The sequence below is a fragment of the Notolepis coatsorum genome, assembly GCF_963971535.1.
Source record: "Notolepis coatsorum genome assembly, chromosome: 6".
Taxonomy (NCBI): Eukaryota; Metazoa; Chordata; class Actinopteri; order Aulopiformes; family Paralepididae; genus Notolepis; species Notolepis coatsorum.
Window position 1 is genome coordinate 54,487,463 of NC_140170.1, and position 17,807 is coordinate 54,505,269.

Below are 17,807 nucleotides of genomic sequence, written 5' to 3' on the forward strand. Positions count from 1 at the left end.
CTTCTATCCCCAGGCCATCAGGCTGCTAAACGAACAATAATCACTATGCAACAACCATCAAATGCACACAGCACACACACCCACACGCACACACTCACTCAAACAAACAACACACTGCAGCACCCACTCTCCACACTTTAGATCACACAAACACACTTACACTTTATATTTATTGATAAAGGATTTGCACTACAACTCGTACACCTACTGTGAATTGTACCTAAATTGCACCTCGTCCCATTTCTCCATTTCTGCCTTGCACTATATAGTATTGTATATTAGTACACTGCACAGTATTGTATATTGTATGGTAACTACGTCTATTCTGCATCGAACATTGTACATATGTCTAAACTGAACACTGTGACCTCATTTTTTTTACTTCTAATTTTACTATGTTATTTTATTTCATACTTATCGTGTCTTGCACAGTCTCTGGAGCGCAACAGTAAGAAGCATTTTGTATAAAAGTATTCTGTACTTCTCTGTATGACAACTATTAAAGAAACTTGAACCTTGAAACTACAAACATTTTCCATCACCCTCATCAAAAAACACACCAGAAACATCTCCCATTGCTAAAAGAGGCCCTGTGCAATTTTTTAAATCAGGCTGCAGCTTAAAACTAGGAAACATATCCTCATCACTAGGACGAAGAGACCGGTTTTTAAACTGTGTCAACATGCAACGTTCTATCTCACTGAGCCCCTGCTCCCATTTTCCCAGCATCGTGCTGACCGTCCTGATGGATTTCACTCCCAAGCGTGAAGCAAGAGCAGCAGCATTGTCCATGTTCGCTCCTGTCAATTCCACAACATGGCCCAGTGTGGTGATCTTTGACCTGCAGAGCTGCCTGGAAAGTGTCAGACCTGGCCCACCAGCTACGTCCAAACGTGCTCCCAGCACAACTGGCTCCTTCAAAAGCCAGAACAGTGATTTTGAGTAATCCAGCGATCCTTTATCGAACAAACTCCATGTTTTAAAAAGTACACGGTAAAAAACAGGCAGAACATTTAACCGAGCACCGCTAAAATCCATCAAAAACAGAGAATTCGACAGTCCTAGTCCTCCAAGCTGTTGCAGTATGGCACAAGCCACCGGCCTCCACACCAAGTCTTTTGGTCCATAAAACAGCGAGCAGTGCGTTGCAGTAGTCGAGGCGGGAGATGACTGTTGATTGGACAAGGAGTTGGGTGGCTTCTTTTGTCAGGAAGGGGCGGATCCTTCTGTCGTTGCTCAGGAGGAATCGGCAGGTTCTGGTTGTTGCTGCGATGTGAGCAGAGAAGTTCAACTGGTCAGTACCGGCCAGATCCTGCCAGTAGGCAGTATCGAGAGTGCAGTAAACTCTGTTCCAGACCGGGTGCTACGTTTAAACCACGCCGGGTGCACTTTTCTAGTAATGGGAAACCTAGGGCTTCACTCGATCGCATTGAATCGTTTTCGGGACCCCCGATTCATATGTTGTGGTGGGTTATGTCGTGGACCAGATGGACATAGGATGGATCAGATGGCGATCAAATAATTGGAATATTCTTTTTGGAATACCACCAATCTGACGTCAATTTCAGCTTGATCGTGCATGGTTTTCATACCCATCCCCCTGATCGGCGTGTGTTGTTGTAATAACGAATGCCGTTATTGGCAATAAATTAATCAGAAACGACCCCCCTATGGCCATCTATAAGAGCAGGAAAATACAAATGGAGAATGGCTTAGGTGGTGAGCTGATGCCAATGTTTAAGGCATTGGTACGAGCTAGGGTCAGAGTGGATTTTAGATTTGACTCCCTCATGAATAATATTGATGAATTTGTGTTTCAGTGGAGCTTCAATGAAGTTATTTGTTGTGTTGTAGAGGGGCAGCTGTGTTTTAACACTGCTTTTATGTGAGATCTCATGTGTTTTTTGAGTGATGAGAACACATGGATGATGTGAGATACAATGTATATGTATGTAACTGTATTGAAACCCACCTTGTAGTGAGTTTATGGAAATAAATGTTTTTTCTAAAATAAAATGAAATATCTCTCTCTCTCTCTCTCTCTCTCTCCAGACCATTCCTAAGACGTTGGATCGTATCGCTCCAGCCTTCTCCTTCAACAGCTGCAACTACCAGGTGATTAAGTCATTCACACTCACAGGCCAGTCAACAGAACTAGGTACCTTATCCGCACAAGGCCTGTGAGACTGGTCATGTTTGATACCATGTACAGTTTGAAACCATTTCCTCAGTAGAACATAGAAGATATGTCTGATTATGCCACTAGTCAACATCACTGATCCCAGGTGACAGCGTGTGCACGCTGGAGTAGGAAGTTGCCCATATAAGGGCGTGGAAACAGAGAGCGGCTCTGGCCGTGGTTGTAACAAATTCTGCCTCATGAACATTTCCATTTTTCCACAAAATGTGTTCCCTTCTATCACTAACATTATTGTTTAAGCATTTTTGGTTGAAATAAAATGATACGTAATTAATTGTACGATTAATTGCGAATTGTTTCATGTTGTCATAGATTGCGGATGAATACACACAGAAAGGTACACCATGCCAATGTTCATGCTTTTTTAGAAATGTGTCCATTGGAAATACATTGCAATTTCAAGCGAGGTGGACCGGCCGCGTGTATCACTTCCGCAACGGATTTAGGCGGATTTCGGTTTCCGGGTTCGCCTGATTGGCCGCGACGGCCACGTGACACGCGCCGCTATACGCGCCCCTCTCTGCCTCTGCCGCTGCCTGTGTGTTGACGCGCGGACTTCACTGCCTCTTTCCCACTTCAACGCCAGAGCAATATTGTCGCGCCATCTTCTGAGTGCAGACGCGCTGCTGTTTAATCACTTTTCCCACTTCAATGACAGAGCTGCTGTTTAATGCTCACTTTTCCCACTTCAATGACAGAGCTGCTGTTTAATGCTCACTTTTCCCACTTCAATGACAGAGCTGCTGTTTAATAATATTGTCGCGTTGTGGAAAGCAGGATGAGAGAGCGTAGATTTCAGTGTGTATCATTTAATCATTTATCATTTAACATTTGAAAGGCAGTATATCAAAAAGCAGGGTAGCCGGACCAGCACTCACAGGTTCAATGTTTTTTAATGGCAGCCTGAATAAAAAGCAGACATGTTTCGGACAATGTCCTTCTTCAGTGATATGCACCTTGAATGTATTTCTAGTGCTAGCCATATCACTGAAGAAGGACATTGTCCGAAACATGTCTGCTTTTTATTCAGGCTGCCATTAAAAAACATTGAACCTGTGAGTGCTGGTCCGGCTACCCTGCTTTTTGATATACTGAACTTTATGGGATTACAGCACCCAGTGTGAGAACTTGTGAGCGCGGTCTAACTTGACTACATTTGAAAGGCATACATTGTTGTCATACAGAAGTACAGAATACTTTTATCCAAAATGCTTCTTACTGTTACTGTTAGAGACTGTGCTAGACAAGATAAGTATGAAATAAAATAGTATAGCATGTAAAATAGAAGTAAAAATAGAGGTCACGCTGTTCAGTATAGACATATGTACAATGTTCGATGCAGAATAGAAGTAACTGAGTTACCATACAATATACAATATACTATGCAATGTACTAATATACAATACGCTATAGTGCAAAGCAGAAATGGGATGAGGTACAATTTACAGTAAGGTGTACGAGTTGCAGTGCAAATGCTTCTTACTGTTGCGCTCCAGAGACTGTTACTGTACCATACAATATACAATATACTATGCAATGTACTAATATACAATACGCTATAGTGCAAAGCAGAAATGTAAGGTGTACGAGTTGCAGTGCAAATGCTTCTTACTGTTGCGCTCCAGAGACTGTTACCATACAATATACAATATACTATACAATGTACTAATATACAATACGCTATAGTGCAAAGCAGAAATGGGATGAGGTACAATTTACAGTAAGGTGTACGAGTTGCAGTGCAAATGCTTCTTACTGTTGCGCTCCAGAGACTGTTACTGTACCATACAATATAGAATATACTATGCAATGTACTAATATACAATACGCTAGGGGTGGACGGTATGGTCTAAAATTTATATCACGGTATAATTTGAAGCATAGACGGTAACGGTATATATCACGGTATCATCGTTTTTGATAATTTTTTTTTTTTAATTTTATATAATTTTTTTTTTTTTTTTTTTTTATAAAATATATATATTATATAATTAGACTTGTACTGGTATTATCTGCGAGACATCGCCACCACGCAACAAGCTCCACTGTCTGTGTACTACGGCCAGGATTCTCCGGAGCTGCACCTGGACCTATACTCTAGTAGCCTCGAGCAGAGCTACGGCCAGGATTCTCCGGCGCTGCACCTGGACCCTATTGTATTGGTATTATAACGTTAGCAAGCCCTCAGCTCGAATACGCATCGAATCAGTGTTATAAGACATTGATATCATGAGCTATCTGTAGCTACTGCATATATAACGTTAATACAACGCCTCAGTGAATTATTTAGTTCAATGGGACATTTCGTTTTGAACGGTGAACTAATTTGCGTTAACGTGAGCTAACAGGTAGCATACACGTCTCTAGTACTAGACTTTGTGGAGCGTTTGTTGATGTCAGGAGCTATCGGTAGCTGGCCGACTAGATACCGTTCGGTTAGACAATGCCCCATCATGTATTAAACTAAAAGTGAATAGTTGACTGGGTCATTTAGTAACGGTAGCTAAGCTAACGTTAGCTCAGGGAGACGCCGACAGCTCCCGTGTCCCGTCCCACTAGACTACTAGACCCGTGTTTACATGCGTGCGGTAGGGGCTGGCACGCCCACTGCGCGAAGCCTCCTAAATAACTTTTTCCAGTTCGCACATATCTATTATCTATGACTAATTCTATCTATTTTTAGGGGCAAATGCGAGTGAAATAGTCGCGCTGTGGTTACATGACGTCATTGCTATTTTAGAGCTGCACTACCGGTTACACGGTATACTCAAAATCCATACCGTAGAGCAAATTCATACCGTTTATACCGTATACCGTTTATACCGTCCACCCCTACAATACGCTATAGTGCAAAGCAGAAATGGGATGAGGTACAATTTACAGTAAGGTGTACGAGTTGCAGTGCAAATGCTTCTTACTGTTGCGCTCCAGAGACTGTTACTGTACCATACAATATACAATTGTCGCGCCATCTTCTGAGTGCAGACGCGCTGCTGTTTAATCACTTTTCACACTTCAATGACACAGCTGCTGTTTAATGCTCACTTTTCCCACTTCAATGACAGAGCTGCTGTTTAATGCTCACTTTTCCCACTTCAATGACAGAGCTGCTGTTTAATAATATTGTCGCGTTGTGGAAAGCAGGATGAGAGAGCGTAGATTTGGCAACGCTGCAGCTGCCGCGTGCTCTTTATTGGGCCTGAGGTCGCAGCGCTATGCAACCAGGGTGCTGGATCTCTGGAGACAGAGGTTGACTGTCGAGGAGCTGGGCATGCTTAGCTTATACAGCAGTGGAGCATTAAAACCGGACAAACAGGATGATTTTCCAAATGTCTACCTGAGCCCTGTACTGGGAGAAATGTCTGGTCCTCTACTTTCTGTAAAGGACTCAGCATTATACAAAATGGATAGGAAATCATGGTACAGAAACTGTGTCAAAGTAATTAATAAGAAATGGCTAAATAACAGAGTGGACACTGTATGGAGGAGCAGGCTGTGTGCAGGTAATGACACTCAACCTGTGTGGAGGGTTTTATATAAACTTCCTTTAAAAAAACAAACGGCAGACCTTCAGTGAAGGATTCTGCATGGTGCTGTGGCAGTGAACGCTTTTGTTTCTATCATCAACCCAGAGGTGGATAATAAATGTCCTTTCTGTGGGTTGATTGAGACTGTTTTTCATGCATTTTTAGAGTGTAACCTGCTTTTAGGGCTATTTGAGCTGCTCACCAACGTTTTTAGGCATTTTGGTGAAACCTTTTCTGTTATTGGTTATATTTTTGGAGCAGGATATAAAAAAGAAAATAAGAAAAAATGGGAACTGCTTAATTTTCTGGTGGGGGAAGCTAAGCTTGCAGTCTATGTAAACAGGAGAAACAGAGTGGAATATAAACCTGACCAGGATGCAGTATTAGTGTGGTGCTGTAATGTGAAGGCTAGAGTCTGGCTGGAGTTCAGGTTTTATAAAGCTATGGGAAATTTGGAGGCTTTTGATCAGGAATGGTGTTATGGAAATGTGATTTGTGATGTCTTTGATGATGAATTGGTGTTTAATAACATTATGAATATGTGAAGTTCTATTTTTTTTTTTTTTTTTTTTTTTTATCTTGAAGATGTAAATCTTTTAAAGGCTTGTTGTAAAGACTTTTCATACAGTACAAAATAAAGTACTTTAAAAAATCAAAAAAAATCTCTCTCTCTCTCTCTCTCTCTCTCTCTCTCTCTGTCTCCCTTTCCCTCTTTCTCCGCTCTCTGTCTCTCTGTCTCTGTCTCTCTCTCTCTCTCTCTCTCTCTCTCTCTCTCTCTCTCTCTCTCTCTCTCTCTCTCTCTCTCTCTCTCTCTCTCTCTCTCTCTCTCTCTCTCTCCCCATCTCTCTCTCCCCCCCCCCCCTCCTCTCTCTCTCTCTCTCTCCTCCTCTCTCTCTCTCTCTCTCCTCTTCTCTCTCTCTCTCTCTCTCTCTCTCTCTCTCTCTCTCCTCTCTCTCTCTCTCTCTCTCTCTGTGCGCATGCGTGTGTATCGGAGCGAGTGTGTTTGGAGCGGGCAGGTTTGACTGAGCGGTTCGCGTGAGTTAAAACTTTCTGAAAGTTATTTCCATCTAATATCTGTGTGTCTATTATATATGTACGTTTTGTTTGTCTTTTGTCACTGTTGTTCGTTTAGTGTTTGTGTGTGTTTTGGAGCGAGTAGCAGCACCAGTTCTGCTGGTAGGTATGCCGCCCGCAGCTATGAGTTTGGAGCGTCTGACGCGCAGACACGCTATAAAGCTCTCCCCGGGACTGAATTGCTCCGTAGAAGAAGTGCGCGCTTGCGGTCGGGGCTATAGTGGGTCATGATAGCGTGAAATCTGCATCGCGGATGAATAATGCAGTTGTAATTTTTTTGGATTGTGTAGATAAAGTGAATTTGGTGGTGGAGCAGGGGAGTGGTAATCCAAGACACTTTTACCCCCGTGTTTCCACTAGTAAGTCCTGCACAAAGAATAATCATTTCCAATGTTCCTCCTTTCATCAGAAATGAGGTCCTGGAAAGGGAACTGGCTAGTTGTAGATCCCCTCTGTTAAAGCATGTGTTATCTTTCAGAAGACAGGTTTCATGATTTTGAAAAATGAAAAAAGTGATCTGAATTTATCCATGAATTTTAGAGTGGGTGACTTTGATTATACTATTTATATAACTTCAGACACGATGAAATGCTTTGGATGTGGGCTGGAAGGTCATATGATTAGGTCCTGTCCTACTAGGAGGCCTGGGTCGTCTGATCAAACACCGCCATCACCCAGGGCAGGTCCAAGTGGCTTGAGCACCAACAAGGGTCGAGAGAGAACCTCTGGGAGGAAAGGAACAGGAGAAGGTCTGGTGGAGAAGACAGGACAAGGTGAGAAGGTGCAGGGGGGGGGGGAGAGGCCTGGTGGAGGGTGTAGAACAGGGTAAGCAGGTGCAGGAGGAGAGGAGAGGCCTGGTGGAGAAGACAGGACAAGGTGAGAAGGTGCAGGGGGAGGGAGGGGGCCTGGTGGAGAAGACAGGACAGGGGTGAGCAGGTGCAGGAGGAGAGGTGAGGCCTGGTGGAGAAGACAGGACAAGGTGAGAAGGTGCAGGGGGGTGGACCTGGTAGAGGGGGCAGAACAGGGTGAGAAGGAGGAGGGGGGTAGACCTGATAGAGGGGGCCAGACAGGGTGAGCAGGTGCAGGAAGAAAGAGGTTTGGTAGCGGAGGCAGGATTAAATGTGAATTCTAATTGGGAAAAGTGGAGAAAAAGGGAAGAGCGAAGGCTGTTGAGGAGATCACTGTGGTCGAGGAGGGTGAAGAAGTGGAGGTCAGAAGACAGGGGTCGGAGGTGAAGAAAGAACCAGATTGGGCAAATGCACTGGATCAGCTGCTGGAGAAGTAGAGTGTAGCATAAATGAGGAGGAAATGGAACTTGATGCTGATATTACTAAAATTTCCCAAAAAGGAAACTGAGATCAGTCAAACTGACTCTAAAGCAAAAAAAGAGTGTCAACCTGAGCAGCAAGTAGACAGTGACAGTGGAGACTCTGACTTCAGTGATGAGGCGGAGTCTCTGCCTCCCACTCAGTCTCAGGCTGACAGCAGGAGGGATGGGTATTCTTTAAACTAGAATAAAAAGTTTTCTACAGGATACTAAAGGCTCAAGGGCAGTTAAGGTGGAAAGTTTTATTCCTGACGTAAAGCTATTTGTTGAGTCCGCTAAGTGGCTAATGAAACGCTATGACAAGATTGACGAAGGTTTCTCTGATCAGGAGATTTATCGTTTAAGGAAACATGTTCAAAGGTCAAGATCAAAAAATCTCCAATGATGGTTAAGTTATCTGGTCTCCTTTTATTATTTTATGTCCTGCAATTTGGATATTTTCTCATGGCAGAATTTAAAGTAGGTACCCTAAATTTAAATGGTGCAAGAGATGATGCAAAGATGGCATCTCTTTATCAATTAATGGATTTAAAAAATATTGATGTGATGCTTACACACAGTACTGAGGATAATACAGTGGCTTGGAAAAGAGAATGGAATGGAGAAATAGTTTAAAGCCATAACACCAGTACTAGTGGTGGAGTGGGGATTTTATTTTCCAGACAATTTTTGCCACAGTCATGTGAGATTGAGGAGGTTGTAAAGGGACGTCTTTTAAAAGTAAGAGTGTTATATGAGAAGGTGAAAATGGTATTTATTGTTGTTTATGCCCCAAATATTGGTTTGGAAAGAATGTGTTTTTTAGATTATTTGGCTGATGTTATTAAAGGTTGTGATAATGAAGAGTTTTTATTTCTGGGAGGGGATTTTAACTGTACTGTTAACCCCGTTTTAGATAGGAACCATCAAGAGCCTCACTCTGCATCTCGTAGTTGTCTCTCTAGGGTGATTGAGACGTATGAGCTGAGTGATGTGTGGAGACGAATGCATCAAAAGCAGAGGCAATACACATGGGTTCACACTAGAGATAATTTATTATCATTGGCCAGACTTGATCGGTTTTATTGTTTTAAACACCATTTTAGTGTTTTTAACAATTGTTATATAACCCCTGTTGGTTTTACTGACCATTCTCTTGTGTACTGTTCTGTTTTTATCAAGTGTGTAAAGCCACAAAGTGCTTACTGGCATTTTAATACGTCTCTTTTAACTGATCAAAATGTTGTGGACGCTTTTACCTTCTTATGGAAGGTTCATAAGCAGACAAAGGCCAGTTTTATCTCACTACAGCAGTGGTGGGATGTGGGGAAGTGCAAAATTAAGCAGTTCTGCCAACAGTACACGCTAAATGTTACTAGGGATATCGCCAGGTCTATGAAGGCTCTGGAGATTGATGTGGAGGAGCTTCAAGAGCTAGCAGAATCCACAGGAGATCGAGGCCATATTGGAGCTCTCAAAGTTAAAAAGTCTGCTCTGGCTGACCTGTTAGGTATTTCAGCACAGGGTGCTCTGGTGAGGTCACGTTTCAGAAACATCTCAGAGATGGATGCATCTTCCCATTTTTTTTTCGGTCTGGAGCGCAAGAATGGGCAGAAGAGGCTCATCCACAGCATGCGCTCAGACACAGGTCAGATACTGTCTGAGTCCACTGACATCAGGAGGCATGCTGTGGGTTTTTATAGTAGCCTTTTCCAGTCTGAACTTGGAGAGGAGCAGGAGGAATCTCATGGTTTCTATGAAGGCCTACCAAAGGTAGAGAAAGAGTCCAGTGCAGAGTTGGAGGCGGATGTGTCTCTTGATGAGCTCCATACTGCCCTGCAGAGCATGGAAAATGGGAAAGCTCCGGGTATAGACGGATTACCTGTTGAGTTCTATAAGACCATGTGGGCAGTGTTGGGGGAAGATCTCCTGATGGTGCTCGGAGACAGTCTTATTGGAGGGCAGCTGCCGCTGAGCTGCAGGAGGGCAGTACTCACACTGTTGCCAAAGAAGGGAGACTTAATGGAGATCAGGAACTGGAGACCTGTCTCACTTTTGTGTACAGAATACAAGCTCCTCTCCAAGGTGCTAGCTACCAGGCTGAGAGAGGTAATGGGGCAGGTGATCCATCGTGACCAGACCTATTGTGTGCCTGACAGGTTGGTCAGTGACAATGTGTTTCTGATTTGGGATTTTTTGGACATCTCCAGTGCATTGGGTTTGGAAACTGGTCTTATTTCCATAGATCAGGAAAAGGCTTTTGACAGGGTTGAACACCAGTACTTGTGGAAAACTCTAGAGGCCTTTGGTTTCAGCCCAGGTCTCATAGCCAAGATCAAGGCCTTGTACAGTAACATTGAGAGTGTGCTTAAGATTAATGGTGGTTTGAGTGCTCCTTTTAAAATCCAGAGGGGTATTAGGCAGGGGTGTTCATTGTCGGGAATGCTGTATTCCCTGGCATTTGAACCCCTGCTACACAGGCTCAGGGCAGGCATCTCGGGGGTAAGTGTCCCTGGTTGCATTGCACCTTTTAAGCTTTCAGCATATGCAGATGACTTGGTTATTTTTGTAAATAAACAAGAGGACATCAATGTGTTAGTTGAAAATGTGGGACGTTTTGCTTTGATTTCCTCAGCTAAGGTCAATTGGGGGAAGAGCGAAGCACTCATGGTGGGTACGTTGTGCAGCAGACTCACTTTACCAGGGGGCCTGCATTGGAAAAATGGAGGTTTCAAATATCTGGGAGTGTTTTTAGGGCATGAGACTTTTAAAAGGAAAAACTGGGAAAACGTACTGGAAATAGCTCAAGGTCGTTTAAAGAAATGGAAGTGGATTGTGCCAAACATGTCGTATAGGGGCCGTGTTCTGGTAATCAATAACCTAGTGTCTTCTAAACTGTGGCATCGTTTGATGTGTGTTGATCCCCCAATAGACCTTCTCCCTAAACTTCAAGCTTGTTTTTTAGATTTTTTCTGGGACAAGCTGCACTGGGTGCCCCAGAGTGTTTTGTACCTGCCCAAGGAGGAGGGTGGGCAGGGTCTTGTGCATCTGTGCAGTAGGGTTGCAACTTTTCGACTCCAGTTCATTTAGAGACTTTTTTATGGACCAAAAGACTTGGTGTGGAGGCCGGTGGCTTGTGCCATACTGCAACAGTTTGGAGGACTGGGACTGTCGAATTCTCTGTTTTTGATGGATTTTAGCGGTGCTCGGTTAAATGTTCTGCCTGTTTTTTACTGTGTACTTGGAGTTTGTTCGATAAAGGACAGCTGGATTACTCAAAATCACTGTTCTGGCTTTTGAAGGAGCCAGTTGTGCTGGGAGCACGTTTGGACGTAGCTGGTGGGCCAGGTCTGACACTTTCCGGGCAGCTCTGCAGGTCAAAGATCACCACACTGGGCCATGTTGTGGAATTGACAGGAGCGAACATGGACAATGCTGCTGCTCTTGCTTCATGCTTGGGAGTGAAATCCATCAGGACGGTCAGCATGATGCTGGGAAAATGGAAGCAGGGGCTCAGTGAGATAGAACGTTGCATGTTGACACAGTTTAAAAACGGGTCTCTTCGTCCTAGTGATGAGGATATGTTTCCTACGTTTAAGCTGCAGCCTGATTTAAAAAATTGCACAGGGCCTCTTTTAGCAATGGGAGATGTTTCTGGTGTGTTTTTTTATGAGGGTGATGGAAAATGTTTGTACAGACTGTTAGTCAAGGTTCTCAACAAGGAGAAGCTCAACGGGAGAGGTGACACTCCCTGGAGAGCGCACCTTGGTCTCAGTGATGAGGTGAAACCAGAGTGGCGAAGCACTGTACAAACCACCGTTATTCAAAAGAATTGGCAGTGGAGGGTTTTACATGGCATAGTGGCTGTCAATTATTTTTATTTCCATATTGAACCCTAACGTCTCACATGACTGTCCTTTTTGTGCGCAAAGGGAAACAGTTTTCCCACTGTTTTTCTGGACTGTTCCAGGCTGCTGCTGCTCTGCTAGGGTTACTAGAGAGACTTTTCCAGTCCGGTGAAGAAGTGTTCTCGAAAGAGAGGTACATTTTAGGTTTTAAATACTGTAGAGGGGAAAAAAGCAAGTGTCATCTTTTTTAATTTCAATTTAGGGAGAGCAAAGATGGCTGTGTATCTCAGTAGGAGGAATAAGATAGGACAGATCTTGGATCATGATGCTGTATGTCTGTTCAGAAAAATGATCAAAGCCAGACTGAGCATAGATTTGAATTATATAGAGCATTGAACAACCTAGATCAGTTCACTGATATATGGGCACATAAAGGAGTGTTGTGCTCTGTAATGGAAGATGAGTTGGTGTTGGCAATTTACCTGATTTGAGTTTTTTTCTTTGTTGTGGTTGATTTTTTTGTTGTTGGTGGTGTTTTCTTTTGTTGTTTTGTTGTTGTTGTGCTTTTAAAAATGTATTGTCAGATTGTTTGTAGGTGTTATTGAAAGAAGACGAGTGTTATACAGTTTGACTGTGTAATATTTTTTGTTGTAATGCTGAATGATTTATAAATAAAGTGTTTTTAAAATTCAAAAAAAATTCTCTCTCTCTCTCTCTCTCTCATCTCTCTCTCTCTCTCTCTCTCTCTCTCTCTCTCTCTCCTCTCTCTCTCTCTCTCTCTCTCCCCCCTCTCTCTCTCTCTCTCTCCACCCCCCCCCCCCCTCTCTCTCTCTCTCTCTCTTCTCTCTCTCTCTCTCATCTCTCTCTCTCTCTCCTCTCTCTCTCTCTCTCTCTCTCTCTCTCTCTCTCTCTCTCTCTCTCTCTCTCTCTCTCCCTCCCCCAGGTAGAGAAGTCTCGCTCGGCCACAGCCAGGATAGTTGTATGGAGAGAGATGGGGGTGCTCCGGAGCTACACCATGGAGAGCACATTCAACGGCTGTGACCAGGGAGTCTACAAGGTCAGCTGTCTGTCTGTCTGTCTGTCTGTCTGTCTGTCTGTCTGTCTGTCCTGTCGCTGTCTGTCTGTCTGTCTGTCTGTCTGTCTGTCTGTCTGTCTGTCTGTCTGTCTGTCTGTCTGTCTGTCTGTCTGTCTGTCTGTCTGTCTGTCTGTCTGTCTGTCTGTCTGTCTGTCTGGTCTGTCTGTCTGTCCGTCTGTCCGTCTGTCCGTCTGTCGTCCGTCCCGTCCGTCCGTCCGTCCGTCCCGTCCGTCCGTCTCGTCCTGTCTGTCTGTCTGTCTGTCTGTCTGTCTGTCTGTCTGTCTGTCTGTCTGTCTGTCTGTGGAGAGGAGAGGAGAGGAGAGGACAGTCAGTATGCTTTCCGACAGTCAGTATGGTTTCCGAAAAAATAGATCAACTTCATTGGCGCTTACAGACCTAATTGAGGAAATCACCACATGTATCGGACAATAAGAAATTAGCTGTAGGAATATTTATAGATTTTAAGAAGGCGTTTGATACTATAGATCATGGTATATTATTAAAAAAACTGGATCGATGTGGTATTAGAGGAACAGTTCTAAATAGGTTGGAAAGTTATTTGGAAGACAGGAAACAATTTGTACAAATGAACAAACATAGGTCATCATTGAGGACATAGTCTGCGGATGGTACCGCAAGGGTCAATTTTGGGTCCGATACTGTTTTTATTATACATTAATGACATATGTAGAGTATCATCAATCATGAAATTCATCCTTTTTGCAGATGACACTAATATAATTTGTTCAGGGCAAAATTTGCAGGATATTTTGCAGGTGATCACACAGGAGTTGATAAAGTTAAAAAAATGGTTTGATGAGAATAAATTGTTGTTGAATTTGAGTTAAAACTAAATTAATGTTATTTGGAAAGCGAAATAGTGATTTAACAGTGAAAGTTATGATAGACAATGTATGTATTGAAAGAGTAAAGCAAACCACATTCCTGGGCGTAATCATAGATGACAGGATATGCTGGAAACCTCACATCAGTCATGTAAAATCCAAGATGGCCAAAAGTGTGGGGATTATGTATCGAGCCAAGAATTTTGTCAACCAAAGGTCACTTCTCATCCTCTACCATGCACTTGTAGTCCCATATTTAAATTATTGTCTGGAAGTATGGGGAAATACTTATCACCTCTTTATATTCTGCAAAAAAAGGCCATAAGGATTGTGTACAGTGCTAGGTACAACCAACACTCTACACCATTGTTTTTACAAGCATCAGCTTTTAAATTATGGGACTTGATCAAAATTAAAACTGCCGAAATCATGTTCAAAGCTTCACATAACTCTCTTCCAACCCCCATCCAATATCGGTTCACTGAGAGGGTAGGAACCAGGAATTATAATCTTAGAGGGAAACAGAAACTACAGCAACCGGGTGTAAGAACCACTCTAAAATCTATGTGTATATCTGTTTGTGGAGTAAAATTATGGAATGGATTGGACAGAGGACGTTAAACTGAGTAAAAACATATACCAGTTTAAAAGAAAGTTAAAAAAAGGAATATTGGAAAGGTATAAGGAGGAGGGTGAACATGATGTTTGGCATTAAAAGGAGTATGTATATAAAATATGTATTGACTGGTCAGACTCATGTGTGTCTTGTTGAGATGTCGGGGGATGTGGGAAGCGGAGCTGTGTTACATGTTGTATGTAGAGAGGGTGATGGCCGGGGTGTGGGGAATGGAAGTTCACAGGATTGGCTTCTTCCATCCCACTTTTCGGACCATGGGTGGTGTCTGTTGTTGCTGTTATCTATTGTTTTGTGGTGGTTGTAGTGTTGTTTTGTGGTTGTCTTGTATTGTATAGGTTGTATGGTTTGAAATGAAAAATGAAACTGATACTGATACTTGTTTAGTTTAAGAATAGGGGGCAGGTAACCATAAGATTTATTCTTCTTCCTGCTCCTTTTGCCCATGGTAGAACTCTATTTATGATTTTGTATGAAAACTGTATGATTGTATTGCTTCCATGTGGCAAATAAAAATTCTGAATCTGAATCTGAGGAGTGGAGAGGAGAGGAGAGGAGAGAGGAGAGGAGAGGAGAGGAGAGGAGAGGAGAGGAGAGGAGAGGAGAGGAGAGGAGAGGAGAGGAGAGGAGAGGAGAGGAGAGGAGAGGAGGGGAGGGGAGGGGAGGGGGAGAGGAGAGGAGAGGAGAGGAGAGGAAATGTACTGTACTATGTACTATACTAATATGTATATACTACTATATACTATACTACTATGCATTATACTATCATCAGTCCTTGGCAGGAGGGTGGACCCACTGGGGGTTGTGGTGGAGAGGCACACACGGAGCAAGCTGCATGCCATCATGAGCAATGACAGCCACGCTCTCCACCACACCCTGACAGGACAGAGCCACCCTCTCCACCACACCCTGACAGGACAGAGGAGCAGCCACCCTCTCCACCACACCCTGACAGGACGGAGGAGCAGCCACACTCTCCACCACACCCTGACAGGACAGAGCCACCCTCTCCACCACACCCTGACAGGACAGAGGAGCAGCCACACTCTCCACCACACCCTGACAGGACGGAGGAGCAGCCACCCTCTCCACCACACCCTGACAGGACAGAGGAGCAGCCACACTCTCCACCACACCCTGACAGGACAGAGGAGCAGCCACCCTCTCCACCACACCCTGACAGGACAGAGGAGCAGCCACCCTCTTCACCACACCCTGACAGGACAGAGGAGCAGCCACCCTCTCCACCACACCCTGACAGGACAGAGGAGCAGCCACCCTCTCCACCACACCCTGACAGGACGGAGGAGCAGCCACCCTCTCCACCACACCCTGACAGGACGGAGGAGCAGCCACCCTCTCCACCACACCCTGACAGGACAGAGGAGCAGCCACCCTCTCCACCACACCCTGACAGAGGAGCAGCCACCCTCTCCACCACACCCTGACAGGACAGAGGAGCAGCCACCCTCTCCACCACACCCTGACAGGACGGAGGAGCAGTCGCAGTGGACGACTTATATCGCTGCGTTCGCGGACTGAGCGGTTCAGGCTGTCCCTTGTCCCCACAGCCATCATCAGACTTCTCTCTCTCTCTCTCTCTCTCTCTCTCTCTCTCTCTCTCTCTCTCTCTCTCTCTCTCTCTCTCTCTCTCTCTCTCTCTCTCTCTCTCTCTCTCTCTCTCATGACCTGGGCGCGCCCGGCCCCCCTTGGGACAATGTGCAATTCTTTTTTAATTAATTTTACATTTGTATACTGTAATTTTATATAGCAATTTTATTTTATTTGACGTAACAATAGTGCTCACCATTTATTTATTTAATTCATCACAACTTTGTACCTCAGAGCTGACCTTCATTGCTTGTTTGTTGTATTGGTTGTCCTTTTTTATTGCTCTATTGTCTGTTAACTGCCTGAGCTGTTACTGTCTTTGTTGTTTTATTGATATTTGTTGTTTTATTGATATTTGTTATTGTTGTCTTTGTTGTCTTTGTTGTTTTATTGATATTTGTTGTTTTATTGATATTTGTTTTTGTTCTATATTAGAAAATTTGGCATACATATTTGGTTGTATGTCTGATTTTAATTGGTTTAATGTTCTATAATTGTTTGTATATTTTATTGGTGTTTTATTGATATTTGTTTTGTTTTTATGTTGTTTATTGATTATTCTTGTTTAATTTTATATGTTTGGATCCAGACCCCAGGAAGAATAGTCGCTGCTGAGGCAGTGACTAATGGGGATCTGAAATAAAGAAATAAAGAAATAAAGGATACCTGAAGAGAAGTTCCCCTTCTTTGCAGGGCTATAACTTTTTAAATTCTATTGCTAGATTATTATATATATGCCATTATTAGGGCCCATTCAAGGTCCTATATGTATTGTTCATTGTGTAGCAACGTTAAACTTTTTCATTCACATATTCATAGTAAAATATGGTCTAAAGTTTAAGTATGTTTTCATCTCTTTCTGCAGCTTTCTCCAGAACGTGATTTATAGCCCCAAATGCATTATATTGATGATGAAATACAGTTTGGTAGGAATCTGTGCAAGATCAAAAATTTCAATTGGACGTACTTCTAGAAGTTTCTACGTATCATCTGATATTGACCGGATGGGCGGGGGATCGTTTATAATTCCGTGGGCAGCGTTATATCATTCATCTAGTGTGGGTGATATGATCATCAGAGCAGTTTATATCGAACACGTTCAAAAATAAGGCTGAATCTTACCGTATCTTCCTCGCGCCGTTGGACGATGAGCGTGGAACTGAAATATTCCTATTATGGGATGTAGAAATACCCGGTCCATTTACAGGTTGTATAATAGTATATACGTCCAAATCATGTTGTTTATCGAGTTATTGGCAACGGATCGCTATGTATTGTGTCGAGATCGAGTCCCGGGACCTATAGCGAGTGCCCGGAAGTAATATGGGTTAGCACCACTTCATCCACATAACTTCCTGTTTGGCGCTTCTGCCGATCGGCCACCAGATGGCGCTCTTGAACCGCTAGAGGATTGAGAGGAGCTCTGAACTGTGTGTGAAGGCTGCGGATGGAAAATATGATTCCGATCACAGATTTTTGAAATATTGATATTAAAGACGAGTTACGGCGTCTTCGGCAACTTGAGCATGGCGGGGAAGGACGCCTAAACTCGTCCTTTGGCAACTAAAGTTTTAATAAAGTATCCATCCATCCATCCATCCATCCATCCATCCATCCATCCATCCATCCATCCATCCATCCATCCATCCATCCATCCATCCATCTATCCATCTATCCATCTATCCAT

At 43.5% G+C, this 17,807-nt stretch overlaps 1 protein-coding gene across 1 annotated transcript in view; it reads left to right on the top strand.

Annotated features, from left to right (window-relative positions):
* Positions 1–17,807, top strand: part of LOC311229489 (cytosolic carboxypeptidase 1-like) — a gene marked incomplete at both ends in the record, with an annotated part of 214,729 nt that overhangs the window by 193,051 nt on the left and 3,871 nt on the right. The window contains 2 exon segments of the mRNA XM_084315567.1: positions 2,053–2,115; positions 12,899–13,012. Coding sequence (XP_084171693.1) covers positions 2,053–2,115; positions 12,899–13,012 — 177 coding nt within the window.